The sequence below is a fragment of the Muscardinus avellanarius genome, assembly GCF_963383645.1.
Source record: "Muscardinus avellanarius genome assembly, chromosome: 21".
Lineage (NCBI taxonomy): Eukaryota > Metazoa > Chordata > Mammalia > Rodentia > Gliridae > Muscardinus > Muscardinus avellanarius.
The window spans coordinates 17,381,432-17,401,088 of NC_137807.1; the positions used below are offsets into that span (position 1 = coordinate 17,381,432).

The 19,657-nt window shown below is 46.6% G+C and overlaps 1 protein-coding gene across 1 annotated transcript in view; it reads right to left on the minus strand.

Moving 5' to 3' along the window:
• The window catches only part of HORMAD2 (HORMA domain containing 2), a gene marked incomplete at its 5' end in the record, with an annotated part of 69,804 nt that extends 62,276 nt beyond the window's left edge, over nt 1-7,528 (minus strand). Inside the window, 2 exons of the mRNA XM_080717525.1 lie at nt 317-458; nt 7,478-7,528. Of these exons, the coding sequence (XP_080573651.1) occupies nt 317-458; nt 7,478-7,528 (193 nt within the window). The remainder of the gene's footprint in view (nt 1-316; nt 459-7,477) is intronic.
• Nucleotides 7,529-19,657: the final 12,129 nt, after the last annotated feature.

Genomic DNA, 19,657 nt, shown 5'->3' on the forward strand with positions numbered 1-19,657 from the left:
AAATTTAATTGAGGCACAAACAAGAGTGAATCTTCAGCATTCAAATAGGTTTGTGCTAGCTATCGCTTTTATAGCCAGTGGCTTAAAATTGCTAAGCCTGTCCATACAGAGCTCTCTTTTCATTTGGTATCTAGCCAAAAACTAATGATTCCTATAAGTAAAACCACTAAACATAGTGCAATTGAAACGGAAAACAGATTAGCAAATTGGGCTTGAAGAACAGGCCATGAGATGGGATTGGTGCACTCTGAGAAATGAAAAGTTCGCTCTTGCTAAATAGAGAAAAAGGCCACAGCAGCTATTTAATTATATTTACCATCCAAATGGCGTTCTCCATACGAGCTCTCTGGAAACAGGCCCCTTAGATATGTTATACAGGAGATAGAAGTAGCAAAAAGTTTCTTCACCAGTATCAATGACTCACGCTCACTAGTGATTTCGGATGGAAAAACTGTTTCCTGGAAAAAAACAAAGGTAAAAATGATGAGCATTCTTGAATATATTCAGCCCACTGCCCCATTACCATAGATAGGATGGAAAGATTTTTCAGACTTCAAACTTGATAAGGTTGTAGGCAATCAAAAAAGAGACAGCTGCTTTCCATACCTCATCCAATCTGATGCTCGTGTGGGCTGGAGACGCAGCTCAGCAGTAGAGCCCTTGCCTGGCATGTGCAGGACCCTCGGCACAATCCCCGGCACTGCACTAAGACGCGTGCATACCCACAGACACATAGACGCACTTACATACGTATACATACATGTGTGTATCTTCCCGGAGCAGAAAGGCAAAACCAATTACCTAAGGAATTCAAGACTAAAACCATTTATTTTACAATGACCCATGGGTTTGAGTTCAGCTAGGCCTGCGTACCTCCCTTCCTTCTCGGTCCTGCTCACACTCACTAGTCAGCACCGGGGCTCCTCCACTGTTGGCCCCAGGCCACCCTCGTGTGCGGCCACCACCTCTGCTCGTCCCTCGCGGACGCGCTCCTCTTCACTCACTCTCCTCTCTCTGGCCATAACATTGTTTGTTGTTTCGGTGGTGCCGGGACTCTAACCCAGGGCCGTGCTCCCGCTAGGCAGGCGTGCCACCGCTGGGCCGCACCCAGCCAATGCACTATCTCTGGGTCTCCGCCTCTGTCTGCAGGCTGAGCTCCAGCTGTTTCCAGCTGTGCAGCCTTCAGGTGCTGACCTCCCGAGCCCTGTCTTCAGGCCTCTCCTCTGCCCTGGCTCGTCTAGTCGCACAGCGTCAGCTGCACCCTGCACTGAGAGCTTCAAGCCCTGGCTCTGTGCGAGCCCCGCCTCTGCATTCCGATGTCTGAGCATCTGCTCCTGGACCACCTGGTCCACCCCTCCAGCCTGGTTTCTCTCTCCCGCTGCTGGCTGACCTGATCCCAAGTTCCCTCTCAGACAAGTGCATCGGCATCCACTCCGTCACGCAGGCGAGACAGAGCGGCTTCACTGTCGGCTTCTCTTGCTCCTCCATTCTCCGCATCTGATCTGATCGCTAAATTCTACTCATTGTCTCTAAAAGTTTTCTCTTTCCCCGCCTCTGCTTGGGCTCAGGACATATCGCTCCCCTTTACTGCGGCAGTAGTGCCTCATCTTCCTGCCATGATTCTTTTCATCCTGTTTTCCATGTTGCCATCAGAATTAACTTTCAAGCACACAGATCTTATCAGGACACTCCCAGTGTTCACGCAGAACAGAGTCCACACGAGGTGAAAGAGAACTGTCTCTGACAGGATCCCAGCGTGTCCTTGTCCTCTACAGCCTGCCTCTGCTCCTTCCTCTCTGTCTCACTCCTTCTCTCCCATACGTACTACTCTCGAGTCATGTCCAGCTTCTATTTACCTAATTGTACTACCATGTGTTGCCTTATTTTTATGCTTTTCTTAAACTAGATTCTTGGAAATCTTCAGATTCTCTAAGATATCAGATGGGTGTGACAGTAAGCCAGGTGTGGTAGCGCATGCCTGTAGTCCCAGTACTAGGAGGCTGAGACCGGAAGTTTGCAGGTTTAAGGACGCCTCAGCAACCTAGCGAGACTCAGCAACCTCACAAGACCCCGTTTTAAGAGAAACTTACTTCACAAAAGAAGAGATACAAATGGCCAAAAGATACGTGAAAAATTGCCATCAGGGAGATGTAAATCAAAACAACACTGAGATTCCATCTAACGCCAATCAGAGTGGCAAGCATAAAGAAGTTAAAACAACAAATGCTGATGAGAATGTAGGGAAAGAGGAACTCTTTTACACTGTTGGTGGGAGTGCAAACTAGTTCAGCCACTATGGAGATCAGTGTAGAGATTCCTTAGAAAACTGGAAATGAATCCACCATACCACTCCTGGATATCTTTCCAAAGGGGTTGAAATCAGAGAACTACAGTAATATATGCATACTCCTGGAGGTAGAATGCCCCTGGGTTACATCCCTAGTACTGCAAAAAAAAAAAAAAAAAACATTTGTATCTAGTCATACATTTGCATGCACTGTATAAAAATATACTGTTTTTTTTTTTTTCCAGTACTAGGGATGGAACCCTTGAGCATTCTACCTCTGAGCGATATCCCCAGCCCTATTTTTTTTCTCTATTTTTTTTTTTTTTTTTTTTTTTTTTTTTGGTGGTACTGGGGTTCCTGGAAGCCCTTCTACCTCCGGGCTACACTCCCAAACCTATTTTTTATACTTTTTTATTTGGAAACAGGGTCTCCTAAGCCAGCGCGCGTGGCTGGCTTCGAACCTGCGCGATCCTCCTGTCTCTGCCTCCCAAGCGCGGGGATTACAAGCGTGCGCCACCACGCCCGGCATTTTTTTCTCTATTTTTGAAGCAGGGTCTCACTAAGTTGCAAAGGGCCTCATTAAGTAGCCAAGGCTGTCCATGAACCGCAATCCTCCTGTGTCAGCCTCCCGAATGCTGGGATTACAAGCGTGTGCCACTATGCCCGGCTTGTATAAACATAGATTCTTGATTAAATTTCATATATATATATATATGCCTTTTTCAGTCAGGCGTGATGTCACATGCTTGTAATCCCCGCACTTGGGAGGCTGAGACAGGAGGATCACACACTTTTGAAGCCAGCCTCAGCTACTGAGTGAGGCTCTCAGCAACTTAGTGAGACCCTGTTTCCAAATAAAGTATAAAATAGGCCTGGGACTATAGCCTAGAGGTAGAAAAGCCCCTGGGTTCCACCCCTAGTACCACTTAAAAAAAACAAAAGATGTATTTGTGGGTAGTACCTGTCTGTAAGTAACAGAATTATCAAAAGTTGAACTGTGGCCAGGTGTGGTAGCTCATGCTTAAAATCCCAGCATTTGGGAGGCTGAGACAGGAGGATCGCGGTTCGAGGACAGCCTCGGCTACTTAGGCCCTTTGCAACTCAGTGAGACCCTGTTTCAAAATAAAGATTAGAAAATAGGGCTGGGGTGTATCTTGGAGGTAGAATGCCCCTGGGTTGCATCCCCAGTACCACACACACAAAAAAAGTTTTTTATTCTGGTCAAGTAAGTTTGGAAAATGTCTTCTGCATTTGTTTTGGCCAGGAAAAGAAAATGCTTTTCTTCCCATTTCTAAAATATGGAAACTTTAATTCGTGTATATATATATAGTGTGGGGGGGGGGTCTGAGGATGGAACCCAGGGACATTATACCGCCGAGCTACACCCCCTGCCCTATTTTTTATTCTTTATTTTGAAACCGAGTCTCACTGAGTTGCAGAGGGCCTCACGAAGTAGCTGAGGCTGTCCGCGAACCGCGATCCTCTGGTCTCAGCCTCCCAAGTGCTGGGATTACAAACGTGCGCCACCACGCCTGGCTTAATCCGAATATTTAATATCATTATATTCTAGGTGCCATTGGAGATTCAGACTGAGCTGCCGCTGTGAGCATTACAGACACATGCCCCCTTAAGAGCTTATGTCTAAGTGTCACTTCCGGCCTAACGCTCACCGTGTCTTCAAGGCAGAAAGAATGACTTCTTCTGTTCCACCTTTCCAACAAGCTCAGTGCCCCTGGACAGAGGTCAGCGAGCACTTCTAGAAAGGGCCAGGGGTAAACATTTTAGGCTTTGCAGGTGACTGCACCATTGGAGAAGGGGAAAGGCATAACCCCTCTGTAACTGAACAGGTACAGCTGTGTCCCAGGGACGCTTTACAGCGTCTGGTGGCGAGCTCCTGGTCCTGCATAAATTATTTAACCTCTCTGCACCTCAGCTCCTCCATCTGTACAATGCGGGCGTTAGTGATCCCCACCTTACTGCATTATGAGGTTTAGCAAGTTATGTCTATAAAGTGCTCAGCATGGTCCCTGGCTCGACATGTATGGCTTCACCTATCATTGCAACCAGCAGGTATTACTTTGGTAGTTTGTAAAACATCAAATAAAGAAAACCAGAAGTAAAATAAAGAGAACACCTGTACCCTCATGCAACTGACAATCCAGTTGAAGAGAAAATAGTTGGACCTAAAAGAGGAGTTGGCAACACAGCAGCAGAGACCTCATAGGAACGAGGCTTCGGGGCCAGGAGGCCCGAGCGGGAGGCTCTGTGCGCAAAGTGGGTCTCAGCTGCGTCCTGAGGACTCAGACGCGTGGCCAGGCGGAGCCGTGTCATCAGTGCCCGCAAGGGGCAAGAGCGCTGCCTGTCCTGGACTCAAGGGCTGGACAGCACCACGGAGGTGGAGAGCTCAAGCGGGGCAGAGTGGGAGGGAAAATAAGGTGCACAGAAGCCAAGGTGTAGCACATCCAGAATGATACTTTTTAAAAATTGTCAGTTCAAGTGCCGGGTGCGGTGGCGCACGCTTGTAATCCCCGCGCTTGGGAGGTGGAGACAGGAGGATCACGCAGGTTCGAAGCTAGCCCTGCGTGCTGGCTTAGGAGACCCTGTTTCCAAATAAAAATGCAAAAATAGGTCTGGGAGTGTAGCCCGGAGGTAGAAGGGCTTCCAGGAACCCCAGTACCACAAAAAAAAAAACCCAAAGATATTTTAGCTGGGCATGGTGGTTCACGCTTGTCATCCCAGCATTCAGGAGGCTAAGACAGGAGGATCATGGTTCGCAGAAGGCCTCAGCTACTTAGTGAGGCCCTCTGCAACTTAGTGAGACCCTGTTTCAAAATAAAGAATAAAAATAAAAATAGGGCAGAGGGTGTAGCTCAGAGGTCAAATGCCTCTGGGTCCATCCCCAGACTCACACACAAAAAAGATATTTTACTTTAAATATGCAATCTAAAGGGTGATTTGTAGTAATAAAGATCAACAGACAGAAAAGGCCTCTACATTTTGTTAACTCCAGGAGTGAGGTTTTTTTCTCAGCTCAGCTGTTATAGTATTTTAAGGATTATTCTTGATGTTTTCAATAAATGTGTAGTACATGAAAATACTATAGCTTAAAATAGAAAACACTATAACATTACTTTAAAATATGGTGTGCTAGGGTCACAGTGGTGTTTGACGGTTTAGCTGTCAAGTTGCATGACTTCAGGCAAGTGACTTAGATTTCTCTAAGCTTCAGTTTCTTCCTCATTGTGAGGTTTCGATGAAATAACATAAAGCCCTTGGCACAATGCCTGGCACATAGTTAAGTGCTGAGTAAATATTGGCTTATATAATTGTTGTTGTTTTAATATTAAATAACATTACACAGTCACTTAAAATTTACTGGGAGAAGTAGATCATGCAGTCCAAACGACAAAAGTTTGATTATATGAAAGGTCAATTTGTTCTTTTACAGTGAGAAAAATAACCGCCGCGCTGCCTGGTTCTCTCACACCAGCTCGGCATCTTCCCCAGGAAGGAAGCGCACGTAGGAAGCCAGAGGAGATCAGGAGTCGGCCTGGAGAGTGCCTGAAATGAGCCACGAGGAGGACGCTTTTTCTCTGCCTACTTCTCTTTCAATTCCAATCTTCTCCCTTTATGCTACAATTTAATTTCCCTAACGCAATTACTTTGCTTACTGTCTTGATCAAACCTTCGGATTTGCCATTAACTACAGAATACAGCACAAATCCTTAGCTGGCTTTTAAGAGCATACTGATGTATTCTGAAAGTTCCTCTACAGTCCTATTTCCTCCCGTCCAACATGCGGAGCGTTCCACCCCAGCAGAAGGGGCTCTTTTACTCTCTAGACGTGCCGCCGTGCTTCTTTCCCATTCTAAGCCGAGGCGTGAGCTAGGACTTCCTCGTGCAATTCTCTCCTCTCTCCAGAGCCTCTTCACCATCTGAGTTCCAGCTTCAGTCTCACCTGCTCCATGAGGAACAGACAAGTTCTCTAAAGTCCTCTGATTTCTTTATTTTTTTCTTTTTTGGGTACTAAGGGTTGAACCCAGGGGCATTCTACCTCCAAGCTACACTCCCAGTCCTTTTTATTGTTTTTATTTTGAAACAGGGTCTCACTAAATTACTGAGGCTGGCCTTTAACCTGTGACCCTCCTGTCTCAGACTTCTAAGTACTGAGATTACACCCGGCTTAAATGCCCATAATCTGAATTGACTTACTCTTTTTCATGTGTATGTAAACATAGGTATATCAACTTAACTCTTACAAATCTTATTTCCCTAACCAGATTCTAAATTTCTGGAAGAAGTTTATTTATATATTCTCTTAGGAAAGAAGACAGTATAACAAGCATTATATAATAATAAATCTATTGACTAAACAAATGCTGCACTCATTGATAAATGTCCTAACCCAGCAAGCTTGGCCGGCCCCGGCATGCATCCATTATGGTCCATTTCTTAAATGTGCTCCAACGGCCCGAATACCAAAGGCCTGGTCGCAACTTATGACGCTAATGGGAGATGACGAAGCCTTCAGTGGGTGGGTGCTAGAGAGGAAGTTAGATCACTGGGGGTTCTCTGAAGGGAATACTGGGGCCCTGGCCCCTTCCTCTCTTTCTCTGCCACCTTGAGATGGGCACCTGTGCTCCGCTATGCTTTCCCTGCCATGACAGTCTGCTCTGCCAAAGGCCCCCAAACGGTGGAAGCAGGCACACTAAGCAGACCAGGACCTCTGAACCCTTCCCCCTCTCGAGCTGACCCTCGCAGGTGCTTCGTGACAGTGGCAGGGTGCTGGCTAGCACATCCCGGGTCCCTGCACCGAGCTCCCCTCCGTGCTCTCCCTCCGGTCCCTGTAACCACATCACCCTGTTGAAAACGCACACGTTTCCTAATCATCTCAGGAAGTGGCTGTCTAACAAAGAACCATTCTCTTTCAATGTCTCTGTTTCCGATTGCCTTTTCTCTAGAAGATGCAAATACACGGACAGGACACAAGTACCCAGCGAGTGGCTTTGTAATCTGTTTTAATTTCCTGAATATCTTCAGTCCATTAGGCAGTTAAAATGTAGACACACTCTCCCAGAATATTATGTGCCAATTAACTGATAAAACTGCTCCCCCAAAAAAGATTAAACTTGTGATTTTGAAGTGACTCACTAAATGGCCATTGATTTTCTTTTAATTCTTAACAAATACCTTAGAAGCCTTGTGTATTCTGATGGCATGAGAGAGCTGAGCAGTGGCCATCGTGGGACTGTCTCAGGATTCTTTCAACAATTACAACCTGTTAAAAAAATTTAATTAGAGATCTCATCTAACACAGTGCTTCCTATCTTACTCTACCCAGAGTAGGCTAAAAAAAAATCTGAAAACAAATGAAAAACTAAAATAAAGGACATAAAAAATTAAAATAAGATTGTTAAGGAGAAATTTACTGACTTCAACTTTGAAAACAGAAAGGAAAGCTGAATACTAAAATAGTTCTATCAACAGAGATTCAACCCAGAGGCACTCTACCTCCCAATCACATCCCCTGCTCCCCCTCCCTTTCTGTGGTACTGGGGATTGAACCCAGGGGCATTTTACCTCCACGGTACACCCCTAGCCCTATGTTTTTTGAAACAGGGTCTCACTGTGTTGATGAAAGTGTACTTGCTGAGGCTGTCCTCGAAACTGCGATCTTCCTGTCACAGCCTCCTAGTCCTGAGATTACAGGCATGTGCCACCAGGCCACAAATTGCTGAAGCTGGCCTTCCACCTGCAGTCCTCAGTCTCCTAAATACCGGGATTACAGGCACGCGCATCCAGCTCTATCAGGCTCTATTCTAAACAATAAAATAAACTTAGGCTGGAAAATCCTTATTGTGAATTTTCCAAAGGAGAACTATATAAGTAGACTGTATTCTCTGATGAATAAGTTTAATAAATATTTTAATCTCTACTACCATTGTCTATAAATTTAGCATAAGATCCCTAGATTAATTTCTTCAACTACCCCATAAAAATCATATGATAATTTACTTATTCACAACAGCATTTTGGTGAAAAAAAAATTTTATTTTTATTTTTTTTCAGTACTAGGGATTGAACCCAGGAGCATTCTACCTCCAAGCTACCTTCCCAGCCCTTATTATTTTTTGTTTTGAAACAGGGCCTCCCTAAATTGCTGAGGGTCTGGCCTCAAGCCTGAGATCCTCAAGTCTCAGCCTCCCAAGTATATGTACCACCGACCAGGCTGAGAAATATAAGCTTTAAATCACCTAAAGACAACAATATGTCTTTATTTCCTCAAAGTGTAACAGTTCTCTGTATAAAGCATGATGTACTCTGTATAAAGCATGTACTCAAAAACATTTCTTGAATTAACTCCACATGTAATTTACTTGAAAATTCCAAATTCTAAAGTTAATGTATGAACCCAGTGAGGTGGCACTCGTAATCCCAGCACTTGGGAGGCTGAGACAGGAGGGTGGCAGGTTTGCTGCCAGCCTCAGCTACTTAGGCCCTCCTCAATTTAGTGAGACCTGTTTCAAAATTAAAAATAAAAGAGGGCAGCCAGGCGTGGTGGCGCACGCTTGTAACCAACCCCAGCACTTGGGAGGCTGAAACAGGAGGATCGTGGCTCACAGACAGCCTCGGCTACTAGTGAGGCCCTTTGCAACTCAGTGAGACCCTGTTTCAAAATAAAGAATAAAAAAATAGGGCTGGGGGTGTAGCTCGGAGGTGTAATGCCCCTGGGTTCTATCCCCAGTACTGCAAAAATAAAATTAAATAAATAAATAAATAAAAGAGGGCCGAGAGTGTAGCTCTGAGGTAGAATGCCCTTGGGTTCAATCCCTAGCACCACAAAAACAAAAGGCTAATGTATATACTTTCTACTCATTAGAATGGCTACGTAAACGAAGAGGAGTGCTAGTGAGGATGTGGAGAGACTGAAACCCGTATGCACTGCTGGTGAGAGTGTGAAGTGGTCCAGCCACTGTGGGAAGCAGTATGGCTGTTCCTCAAAAATTAAAACCACCATAATACCCAGCAGTACCACTTCTAGGTATACAGCAGAGAGACAGACATGAACCAGATACCTGTGGACTAATGCTCACAGCAGCATTCTTTACATTGTCAAAAGGTGGAAACAATCCAGCTGTCTATCAGTAGTTGAAAGCATCAACAGTTGGGCACGCTGGCGTGCCGGGCGTGGCGGCGCACGCTTGTAATTCCAGGATTTGGGAAGCTAAGACAGGAGGATCGGCAGGTTCAAGGACAACCCCAACAAGTAGTGAGACTCTCATCAATCTAGCGAGACTCTGTTTCAAAATAAAAAGATAGAACTGGGCGTAGTGGTGCACACTTGTAATCCCAGTACTTGGGAGGCTGAGACAGGAGGATCATGGGCTCAAAGCCAGCCTAGCGACTTAGTGAGGCTCTCAGCAACCTAGCAAAAACCTGTTTTCAAATAAAAAATAAAATCAGACTTGGGGTGTAACTTGGAGGTAGACTGTCTCTGGGTTCAATCCTCAGTTCTAAAAAAACAGAGGCTGGGGTGTATCTTGGAGGTAGAATGTCCTGTATTCAGTCTCTAGTACCACAGGGGGGAAAATCTCATCCCGGGTCACACAGGATAGCCCGTGACCTGTTTCATTAAAAATTAATGCACGATTCTGGAGGATTTTTGCCAACAAAAGACAGTAAAATTATTTGAGAACTCTGACCACAAGGTGGTGGTAGAGATTATAAACAGCAATACTTAATTTCTCTCAACGTACTTCCTCAGAGCAGCACTAGGGGACACTATTACAATATGTTAAGATTCCAAGGTATTTTTGTTGACTTCAGTATAACCTTCAAATCTCACCCAGCACATCTGTTGCCTCCCTTAAGTCTCGAGAATTAAGATGAGGAGGCAGGGGAATCGCAACAAGAGTTTAAGATCTGGTTCCAGCCCATTAAACCACGGCCCCCTACTGGGGTAGTTATTAGTTTTAGAGACAATAAATAAACAGAATAATGACTCTTAAATGGGTTTCTATATTGGTGGGTTTTTATTTCTCTGTGATCATAAGATATTCTGATGGCATGTCTAGAGAATCAAGGCCTGCAAATAGCTCCCAGACAATTGCAGAACACAGGCCATGACTACACCTCTATTCTTAGAATGTATAGATGGCCTGGAGAAAATTGATATTATCAAGACAGGCATTGTGCCTCATGCCTGTAATCCCAGGACTTAGGAGGCCAAGACAGGAGATTCGCAGGTTTGAGGCCAGCCTCAGCACCTTTGTGAGATTCTCAGCAACCTAGTGAATCCTTTTTCAAAACAATAAATAGCCTGGCAGAAAGGAGAATTGCAGGTTCAAGGCCATTCTCAGCAATTTAGCAAGGCTCTCTGCAACTTAGGAAGACACTGTTTCAAAATAAAAACGGGGTGAGTGTGCAGCTCAGATGTAGAATGCCCCTGAGTTCAATCTCCAGTGTAGAAAGAAAGGAAGAAAAAAGAAAGAAGGAAGGAAGGAAGGAAGGAAGGAAGGAAGGAAGGAAGGGTGGGTATCAGCACCTGGGCTCAATCCCCCCCCAAAAAAAAATATTATCACTGAAAACTCTGAGATATCCTGGGTACTCGCTTTGGACAAATGATTCAAGTTATTAAGGTAACCATTATCTGCACGGCAGGAGGAACACTATTTTTGTTTTTTGTTTTGTCATACTGGAAATTGAACTCAGGGGCATTCTACCTCTGAGCTATACCTCCAGTCAATTTTACTTTGAAACAGGGTTTTGCTAAATTGCTGAAAGTCTAAGTTAGTGAGGCTATTCTCAAAACTGTGAACCTCCTGTCTCAGCCTCCTGAGTACTGAAATTACAAGTATGGTGGTTCTCTTTCTTTCTTTCTTTCTTTCTTTCTTTCTTTTTCTTTTTTTTTTTTTTTGCAGTACTGGGGATAGAACCCAGGGGCATTCTACCTCCGAGCTACACCCCCAGCCCTATTTATTTTTCATTCTTTATTTTGAAACAGGGTCTGACTGAGTTGCAGAGGGCCGCAATGAGTAGCTGGGAACCTGCAACCCTCTTGTCTCCGCCTCCCACGTACTAGGATCACAAGCGTGCGCCGCCGTGCCCGGCTCGGTGGGACACTTTCACACACGCATTTCATTACATGTAACAGAGCATGGTAGCTCTAAAACATTTCTGGCAAGAACTGTTAGAACTCCGGGTTTCCTTCCAGCCTTCTAATTGTTCCTGTAACTTTGGAGTTCCTCCAGGTTCTGACCTAGAAGCTTCTTCTTCTCTTTTTTAACTTATAAACACACTCACTGGACACACACACACACAACAAAAAAACAGTGTTTCTACTGACTCCTCTCCTCGTGGTAGACGGGTATACATGACGGGCGGCCCTGGCTGCTCTCGGAGCCGCTGATCAGGAGTGCTTCTACCTGTCCAAGACAGTTCCACTTCCACTTCAGTGTTCTCACACATCCAAATGTGAATTCTTCTTGCCAAAAACCTACGACTGCTTCCTAGGTAAGTGGGAGACATCGTCAAATACCAAGTCTCTGAGCCCAGATGTGAGGCTGGCCACCTTCCCACTCCCTGTCGCCCGCCCTTGGCCTCGCTGTCGCCCGCTCTCCTCAGACAGGCCACCTTCTCTCTGGGCTGCTGCCTGCGGCTGGTCCTGCCCTTCCCCTTTCTGCTCTTTACACTACAACCAGTTTTCTTTCTAAGTAAGAAATTTGGTCATGAAGTATTTCCCAAATTGAAATACTCCAGCAGCTCCCCACCCTCAGAACAAAACCCAAACTCTTACCATGGCTTCAAGGTCTGGTTCATGCCTTCAGAGCCGTACCTACAAGCATTTCCCCTTGCCATTCTTAGCTGCTTTAATTACCCTAAAGGACGATATTCCCTCTGGCTTTAAGGCTTTGGCAATATTCCCTCCGTGGAATATCTTCCTCTATTCCCAGTGCCTACTCATATTCTAGACATGATTTAGTATTTTCTCAGGGAATAATTTCCTGATTCTCACTCTCACCACTCTAAGTCCAGGCTTTGTGTCCACTGCAATGTATACTGTAGACCAGCTGCCTTCAGGTCTAACCACCTACTATGAGCTAACCTGAGGGCAAACATGTATCTATCTAGCTTAGTTTTTGTTTTTGGTAATGAGAATTCCTACCTCCCAGCTACACCCCCAGCCCTTTTCATTGTCTGTTTGTTTGCGGTACTAGGGACGGAAGCCCAGGGCATTCCACCTCTGAGCTACACCCCCAGACCTATTTTTTATTTTTATTTTGAAAAAGGGTCTCACTGAGTGGCAAAGGCTCTCTATGAACTGTGATCCTCCTGTATCGCTGGGATTACAAGCATACACCACCATGCCTGGCTAGTCTTTGTTTTTAAAAAGTTTTTTTGTTTTTTTTTTTTTGTTTTTTTTTTTTTGCCAGGGGTGGTGGCGCACACTTATAATCCCGTGCTTGGGAGACAGAGACTGGAGGATTGCACAAATTCGAAGCCAGCCTTGCTGGCTTAAGACACCCTGCTTCCAAATAAAATATAAAATTGATCTGGGAGTGTAGCCCGGAGGCAGAAGGTCCCTGGGTTCCATCCCCAGTACCAAAAAAAAAAAAAAAAAAAAAAAAAAAAACCACACGGCCATCAGCACTCTCTAGTTCCAGAACATTTCATTGCCATCAAAGAAACTCCAGACCATCCACATCACTCATTCTCTCCTTCCCTCGGTCCCCAGCAACCACCGATCCACTCTTCACCCTGAGTTTGCCTGTTCTGGACCTTTTACATACAGACTCCTATAATATATGACCTTTTGTGACCTATCTCCTTCTTGAATCCTCAGTATCATCACAGTACTAGAACAAAGTAGGCATTCAATCCATGTTTGCTGAATCAACAGAGAATCACTAAAAAGAATTAAGGGCCTAGAAAAGAATGACCAAATTTTGGAGGGGGGGGTACTTTAAATGTCATCTAGCCCAAAGACCCCATTTTCTAGAAAAGGAAATCTAGATGCAGAGAAAGCACCGCTAACCCAGGGTTGGTCAACCATTTAGTTGCAGAGCTGAGTCTATGAAAGGCAAGGAAGTGGACACGCGATGTAGGAGTTTCTAGGCTGACTCCGCAGAACGAAACCCCTCGGCTTTCACTTCACCTGCTGCGATGCCCTGCCCGCTCCTGCCTGGTGGTTTCTAAACATGGTAAGGTCTCTTCAGGGATTCTACAAGGAGTTTGTTTCATGATGATAAAAAGACCCAAATCATTTCCCAAAAGAGCCAGGCCCATGTAACCTCTAACTGTCCTTTGCCGCTGCTGCTCCCTGAGCGGATGTTTTGTGGAGGCCTGCCGTCAGGACGGGCCCTGCTTGGTTTGGAAAGCGCAGGGCTGCCAGCCCCAGGAGGTGTGCGCTCGGCTCAGGAAGCTCCGATGCATTCTTTTTATCACCTTGTTCTGATTCATTCTCTTAACACCTTAGAAGAGATTTCATATCTACGGGCTTTAAGAACTCTTAACTTTCAAATATCTTTTTCTTATGTATCTGCTTGCACATCGGCTCCACAAACATCTGAAACCCCACAGGGCATCCGTAACATTTGCTCCTCTGTTTGAGCGTGTGTATGTGTGTCACTGGGGATTGAATCCAGGGGTGTTCTACCTTCTAGCCGTACCCCCAGCACTATTTATGTTTTGTTTTGAAAAAATAAGTTGCTGAGGCGGGTCCCAAACTGTCTCTACCTCCCAAGTACTGGGATTACAGGCATGTGCCACCATGCCTAGTTCAAATACCTTATTGTAAATGGCGGCACAATTACTTCTGTACCTGAATACCAGAGTCAGTTAAAGATTAACTATTTTTTTGTTGAGAACCTAAACCACCTTTTTCCCCCTTGCCATTCCAAATGAAGAAAAACCAAGTTTTCTAAGGCTCTCTACACCTCTTCCTCAGCCTTCCCAAACATCTATATTGTGTGTGTGTTGAGGGGTAACTGAGGTCTAACCCATGGGCATGCTACCTCCCAGCCCTTTTTACTTTTTATTGTTTTGTTTGTGTGTGTGATGCTGGGGATTGAAAATAGGGGCATTCTGCTGCTAAACTACACCTCCCAGCCCTATTTTATTTTTTATTTGGAAACAGGGTCTCATAAATTACTGAAATTGGCTTCAAATCCGTGATCCTCCCGTCTCTGCTTCCCAAGTACTGGGATTACAGCTGTGTACCACCCCTCCCAGCAACAAACCATATTTTATATTAAAAAAAAGCCCCTAATCAAGTGAACATCATCCTAAAGTTAGATTCCAAATGGCCCCGGGCCTGCGTCGCATATGTATGACCCAAGGACTGTTTTTATTAAACAGGAGCAAAACACAACTGTTACTAATCCAGCTCCTTCATTTTAAAGAAGAAAGCCAATTTAATGGAGGATTGAGTCTTTTCAACAAATGCTGCTAGAACAAGAGAATGTACAAGGAAAAGAGGGGAGAAGGGAGGGAGGAAGAAGAGAAAGAAAAGAACCTAAATTTCATACCATATAGGAATGGGAAGTGTGTGTGTGTGTGTGTGTGTGTGTGTGTGTGTGTGTGTGGAGTGCACACACTTGTCATCCCAGTACCTGGGAGGCTGAGACAGGAGGCTCGCAGGTTTGGCACCAGCCTCAGCTACTTAGTGAGGTCCTCTGCAATTTAGTGAGGTCCTGTTTTAAAAATAAAGAATAAAAAATAATCGGGCTGGGGGTGCAGCTGAGAGGTAGAATTCTCCTGCACCAAAAATCCCCAGCACCAAAACTGATAAAATAAAGAATTGTCGGGCATGGTGGTGCACACTTGTAATCCCAGTACCTGGGAGGCTGAGGTAGGAGGATTGCAGGTTCATGGCCAGCCTCAGCTACTTCATGAGGCCCTCAGCAACTTAGTGTGACCCTGTTTCTAAATAAAGTATAAAGAATAAAAAGTAGGGCAGGGGGTGTAGCTCGGAGGTCGAATGACCCTGGGTTCCATCCCTAGACCCGCAAAATAAATAGTCAGGTGTGGTGGCGCACGCTAGTAATCCCCGCGCTTGGGAGGCTGAGGCAGGAGGATTGCACAGGTTCCAAGCCAGCCTCAGGTACTTAGTGAGGCTCTCAGCAACTTAGTGAGACCCTGTTTCCAAGTAAAGTATAAAATAGGTCTGGGAGTATAGCCCAGGGGTAGAAAATCCCCTGGGTTCCACCCTCAGTACCATAATTAATTAATTAATTAATTAATAAGTAGGGTTGAGGGTGTAGCTCGGAGGTAGAATGCCTCTGGGTTCAAACCACAGTATCACAAAATAAGATAAAATAGATGAAATGGGAAAACCTCCAAAAAATCAAAAAAGAGTCCTGGCCACTTTGGGGGAATTCATGGCCATCTTTCTCATGTCTTAGTATTTACCAGGTATTGATTATGGAAGGAAAAAAAATCAATGGCTGAAGAAAACCTGGCCCAGATTCAGATAACCCCAAAAGCTGCACCAGCGACTCCTCCCCGCACACCAACGTGGCCACCATCCAGCTAACTGCTGGTGGCTGGTGATGGCTGCTGCTCCTTTGCCATTTCTTTAAAGTGTAAATTTTTTAATGTTGAGGGTACTGCATGCAGATTTAACCCGGTGGCAGTCTACCTCTGAGATACACCCGAGCTCTTTTTATATTTTATTTTTTTTGCGGGACTGTGGATGGAACCACGGGCATTACCTCCGAGCTACAGCCCTAGCCCTATTTTTTATTCTTTATTTTCAAACAGGGTCTCTCCGAGTCGCGGAGGGCCTAAGTAGCTGAGGCTGCCCGCGAACCCGGATCCTCCTGTCTCAGCCTCCCGAAGGCCCAGCAAAATTCTGAATTTTAAAGCTATCTAGCCGACGGGGGCGCGGGATCTCGGCCCTTTTTTTTTTTTTTATTTCCAACGTCGGCAAGTTTCCCCCGTTAGACGACGCGGGCAGCCGCCCCGCCTGGGCCCGGCTCCTCCCCGGCCCGCGTTCCGGCTTCTCACGACTATTTCTGTCGCCTCCTCCCTACCCCGCCCGGGAAATACTTTAAACAACACTTCAAGTCCCCGGTGAAAACAAAAGGGAGGAAGAGGAGTCCATTTTACCCGGCCCGACCGAGGGCCCGCGCCTCTCACCGCGCCGGGACCGACCGCGCCCGCGCCCGCGCCCGCAACGGCTCCTCGGGCCCCGTCCCGAGGCCACGCCCCTAGACCACGCCTCTAGACCACGCCTCTAGGTCGCGCCCCCAGGCCACGCCCCCAGGTCGCGCCCCCAGGCCACGCCCCTCTCGGGCTCATGCGTAGTCAATGAGCCTCTGGGCGGGGCCAGGCCGCACGAATAATGATGAGCTCCCGGGGACCCCGGCGGCCTGCCGCGCCCGCCTCATGAATATGCAAATCAGGCCGGCGGCGCCGGGCCTGGCCACGCCCTCGGGCGGCCGCGTCGCTGTGGTCCAGCTTCCCGCCTGCTCCGCGCTATCGGCCGAGCAGCTGGGGTGAGGGACTGCAGGGGAGGGGAGGCTACGGCCCGGGGGAGTCTCCCACCTGGTCCCTACAGGTGACCCAGCTGTATCCATCATCTCTCTTTCCTTCCCTTCTTCTGTAGGACCCAGAGGCGGTTTACCTCCGAGCTACACTCTTATTTTTTATTTTGAAACAGGGTCTCGCTAGGTTGCTCAGGGTCTCAGATCCTCCTATCTCAGCCTCCTAAGTGCCACCACACCTGTCTCCTAATCTTTTTTTTTTTTTTTTGGTGGTGGTGGTACTGGGGTTCCTGGAAACCCTTCTACCTCCTGACTACACTCCCAGACACCTATTTCTTATATTTTTATTTGGAAACAGGGTCTCTTAAGCCAGCGCGGCTGGCTTCGAACCTGCGTGATGCTCCTGTCTCCACCTCCCAAGCGCGGGGATTACGAGCGTGCGCCACCACGCCCGGCTTTTTTTTTTTTTTTTTTCCTAACAGTAATGTGTGATTGTGCAAATAACACGGGAATATATTCGCCTTACCCTGCCCCCGATCTCAGCCTCCTCCTCAGAGGTCACCCTGGGAGCAGCAGGCCCGCGTCTCTCGACACACAGTCCCTGTCTGAGCACATATTATTCCCCTGGGGAGCTCCCCAAGGGCTCCCGGGGTCCCTTGAACCTCTGCAGCGCCTGAGTGGGCTGCTGGACACCTGTTCTTGTTCCTGGGGGAAGGAAAAGAAGCTTCAAGCTGCCGAGAACACGAGTCTCAAGCACAGCGACTGAAGCCGCAGTTTGGGATGGAAGACGCCTTTCCGGCAGGTTTCTCAGTCCCAGTCGCCGCCCCCTCCCGGGTGGAGGCAATCACAGCTGTCTCCAGATGTGCCAAATTAATGTCTCCTGGGGGCACAATCACTCTGGTCCTGTCCTTTTTCCCAGAAGTAAGTCCTTTCCAAGCTCCAGCCAGCGGCGCCTGGGCGTCCTCACCGCAGCTACCTCGGGGTCTGAGCTGAGCCAGCTACCACCATGTCTACACTACGCACTCCACCGCCTCCGTTATTCTCTTGCTTTTTATTTTTCTGTTTCCTTCGCAGACCATATCTCAGTCTGGATTTCTTTGTTAACCTCGTCTTTTCCCACCATCTGAAATGTCAGTGGGTTTCACAGAGGCCTGGTCTGGCTGAATTTCCATCCCAGGATCCCTGGTGCCTGGTGCGCGGTGGGTACCAGTCAACACTGGTGAACGGAAACAGTAAATTACTCTTAATCGGGCATGGGAGCGCACACCTGTAGTCCCAGTACTTGGGAGGCTGAGACAGGAGGATCACAGGTTCGAGACCAGCTTCAGCAATTTAGGCAGACCCTGTTCCAAATTATTATTATTATTATTATTATTATTATTATTGTAATACTGGAGATTGATCCTAGAGGCATTCTACCTCCAAGTTATACCCCCAGACCTATTTTATTTTATTTTTTATCTCTAAACAGGGTATCACTGGGTTGTTGAGAGCCTTACTAAGTTGCTGAGACTGGCTTCGAACCCACAGTCCTCCTGAGTATTGGGATTACAGGCATGCACCACCATACATGGCGTTTATTGCAAATTAAAAAAATAAAAATGGGCCGGGGGTAAGCTGGCTGTGGTGGCGCACACTTGTAATCTCCGCGCTTGGGAGGCTGTGACAGGAGGATCGCACAGGTTCGAAGCCAGTCTCAGCTACTTAGTGAGGCTCTCAGCAACTTAGTGAGACCCTGTTTCCAAATAAAATATAAAATGGGTCTGGGAGTGTAGCCCGAAGTCTAGTAGAAGGCCTCTGGGTTCCATCAGGTTCAATCCCCAGCACCAAAATAAGTAACAATAATTAAGTAATTACTCTCTCGTGCGGGCGGCCCTCCTGGCCTTTCTCCAACTCTGCACTGGGCTCCAGGACTTCTCAGCAGCTGGTGCAGGAGCTGGAAGGAAGGCCTCCTCCTTCCCCACTGGCCTGGCAAGCCAGGCAGGGGCGGCTCATTTTCCTCCAATTATTATGCTCGTGGAAGGTATTCAAGTAGATAATGAAAGGAACTAATCAATAGCTTAAAGAAAATGTTAAACAATTAAAAACTGATAGGGCTGGCAGGGGCTGTAGAAATCTTGAGTATCTAGTCTTTACAGGTGAGAGTTTAAGGCATTTGCTCAAGCTCCCTAAGCTTGTTAAGAGACCAAGTCACCAGCACGGGCCAGCGCCCGCCTCTCACTTCAGGGCTCTCTCGCCTCCAGCCAGGCTATTTTCTGATTACTTTTCTACAAACCCTACTTATTGGCTCAAACACAGAAATCCCAAGCCAGAGACCTGCTTCATATCAACTAAAAGGCTTTGAGCTTGTACTGTCTGCCTACATCCACCCTAGGGATAATGGCCTAATCAACTCCAAAGTGTCATATGATATTCAAACAATTGCCCAGTGCGGGTGTGTGCATGTGTGTGGGTGTGTGTCTGCGTGCGTGCATGTGTGTGGGTGTGTGTGTTGGGGGGCTTTGGGGAGGGGGGTAACCCAGGGGAATTCTATCTCCAAGCTGCACCCCAGCCCATTTATTTATTTATTTATTTATTTATTTTTATTTTGTGGTACTGGGGGATTGAATCCAGGGGTGCTCTACCTCCAAGCTTTAACCCAGCCCTATTTTTTTATTCTTTATTTTTGAAACAGGATCTCACTAAGTTACAGAGGGCCTCACAGAGGAGCTGAGGCTGGCCACAAACCTGTGATCCTCCCATCTCAGCCTCCCAAGTACAGAAATTACAGGCATGTGCCACCATGCCCAGCCAGCTCTTTTTATTTATTTATTTATTTTGTTTTGAAACAGGGTCTTCCTACGTTGCTGAGAGCCTTGCTACATTGCTGAGGCTGTCTTCGAAC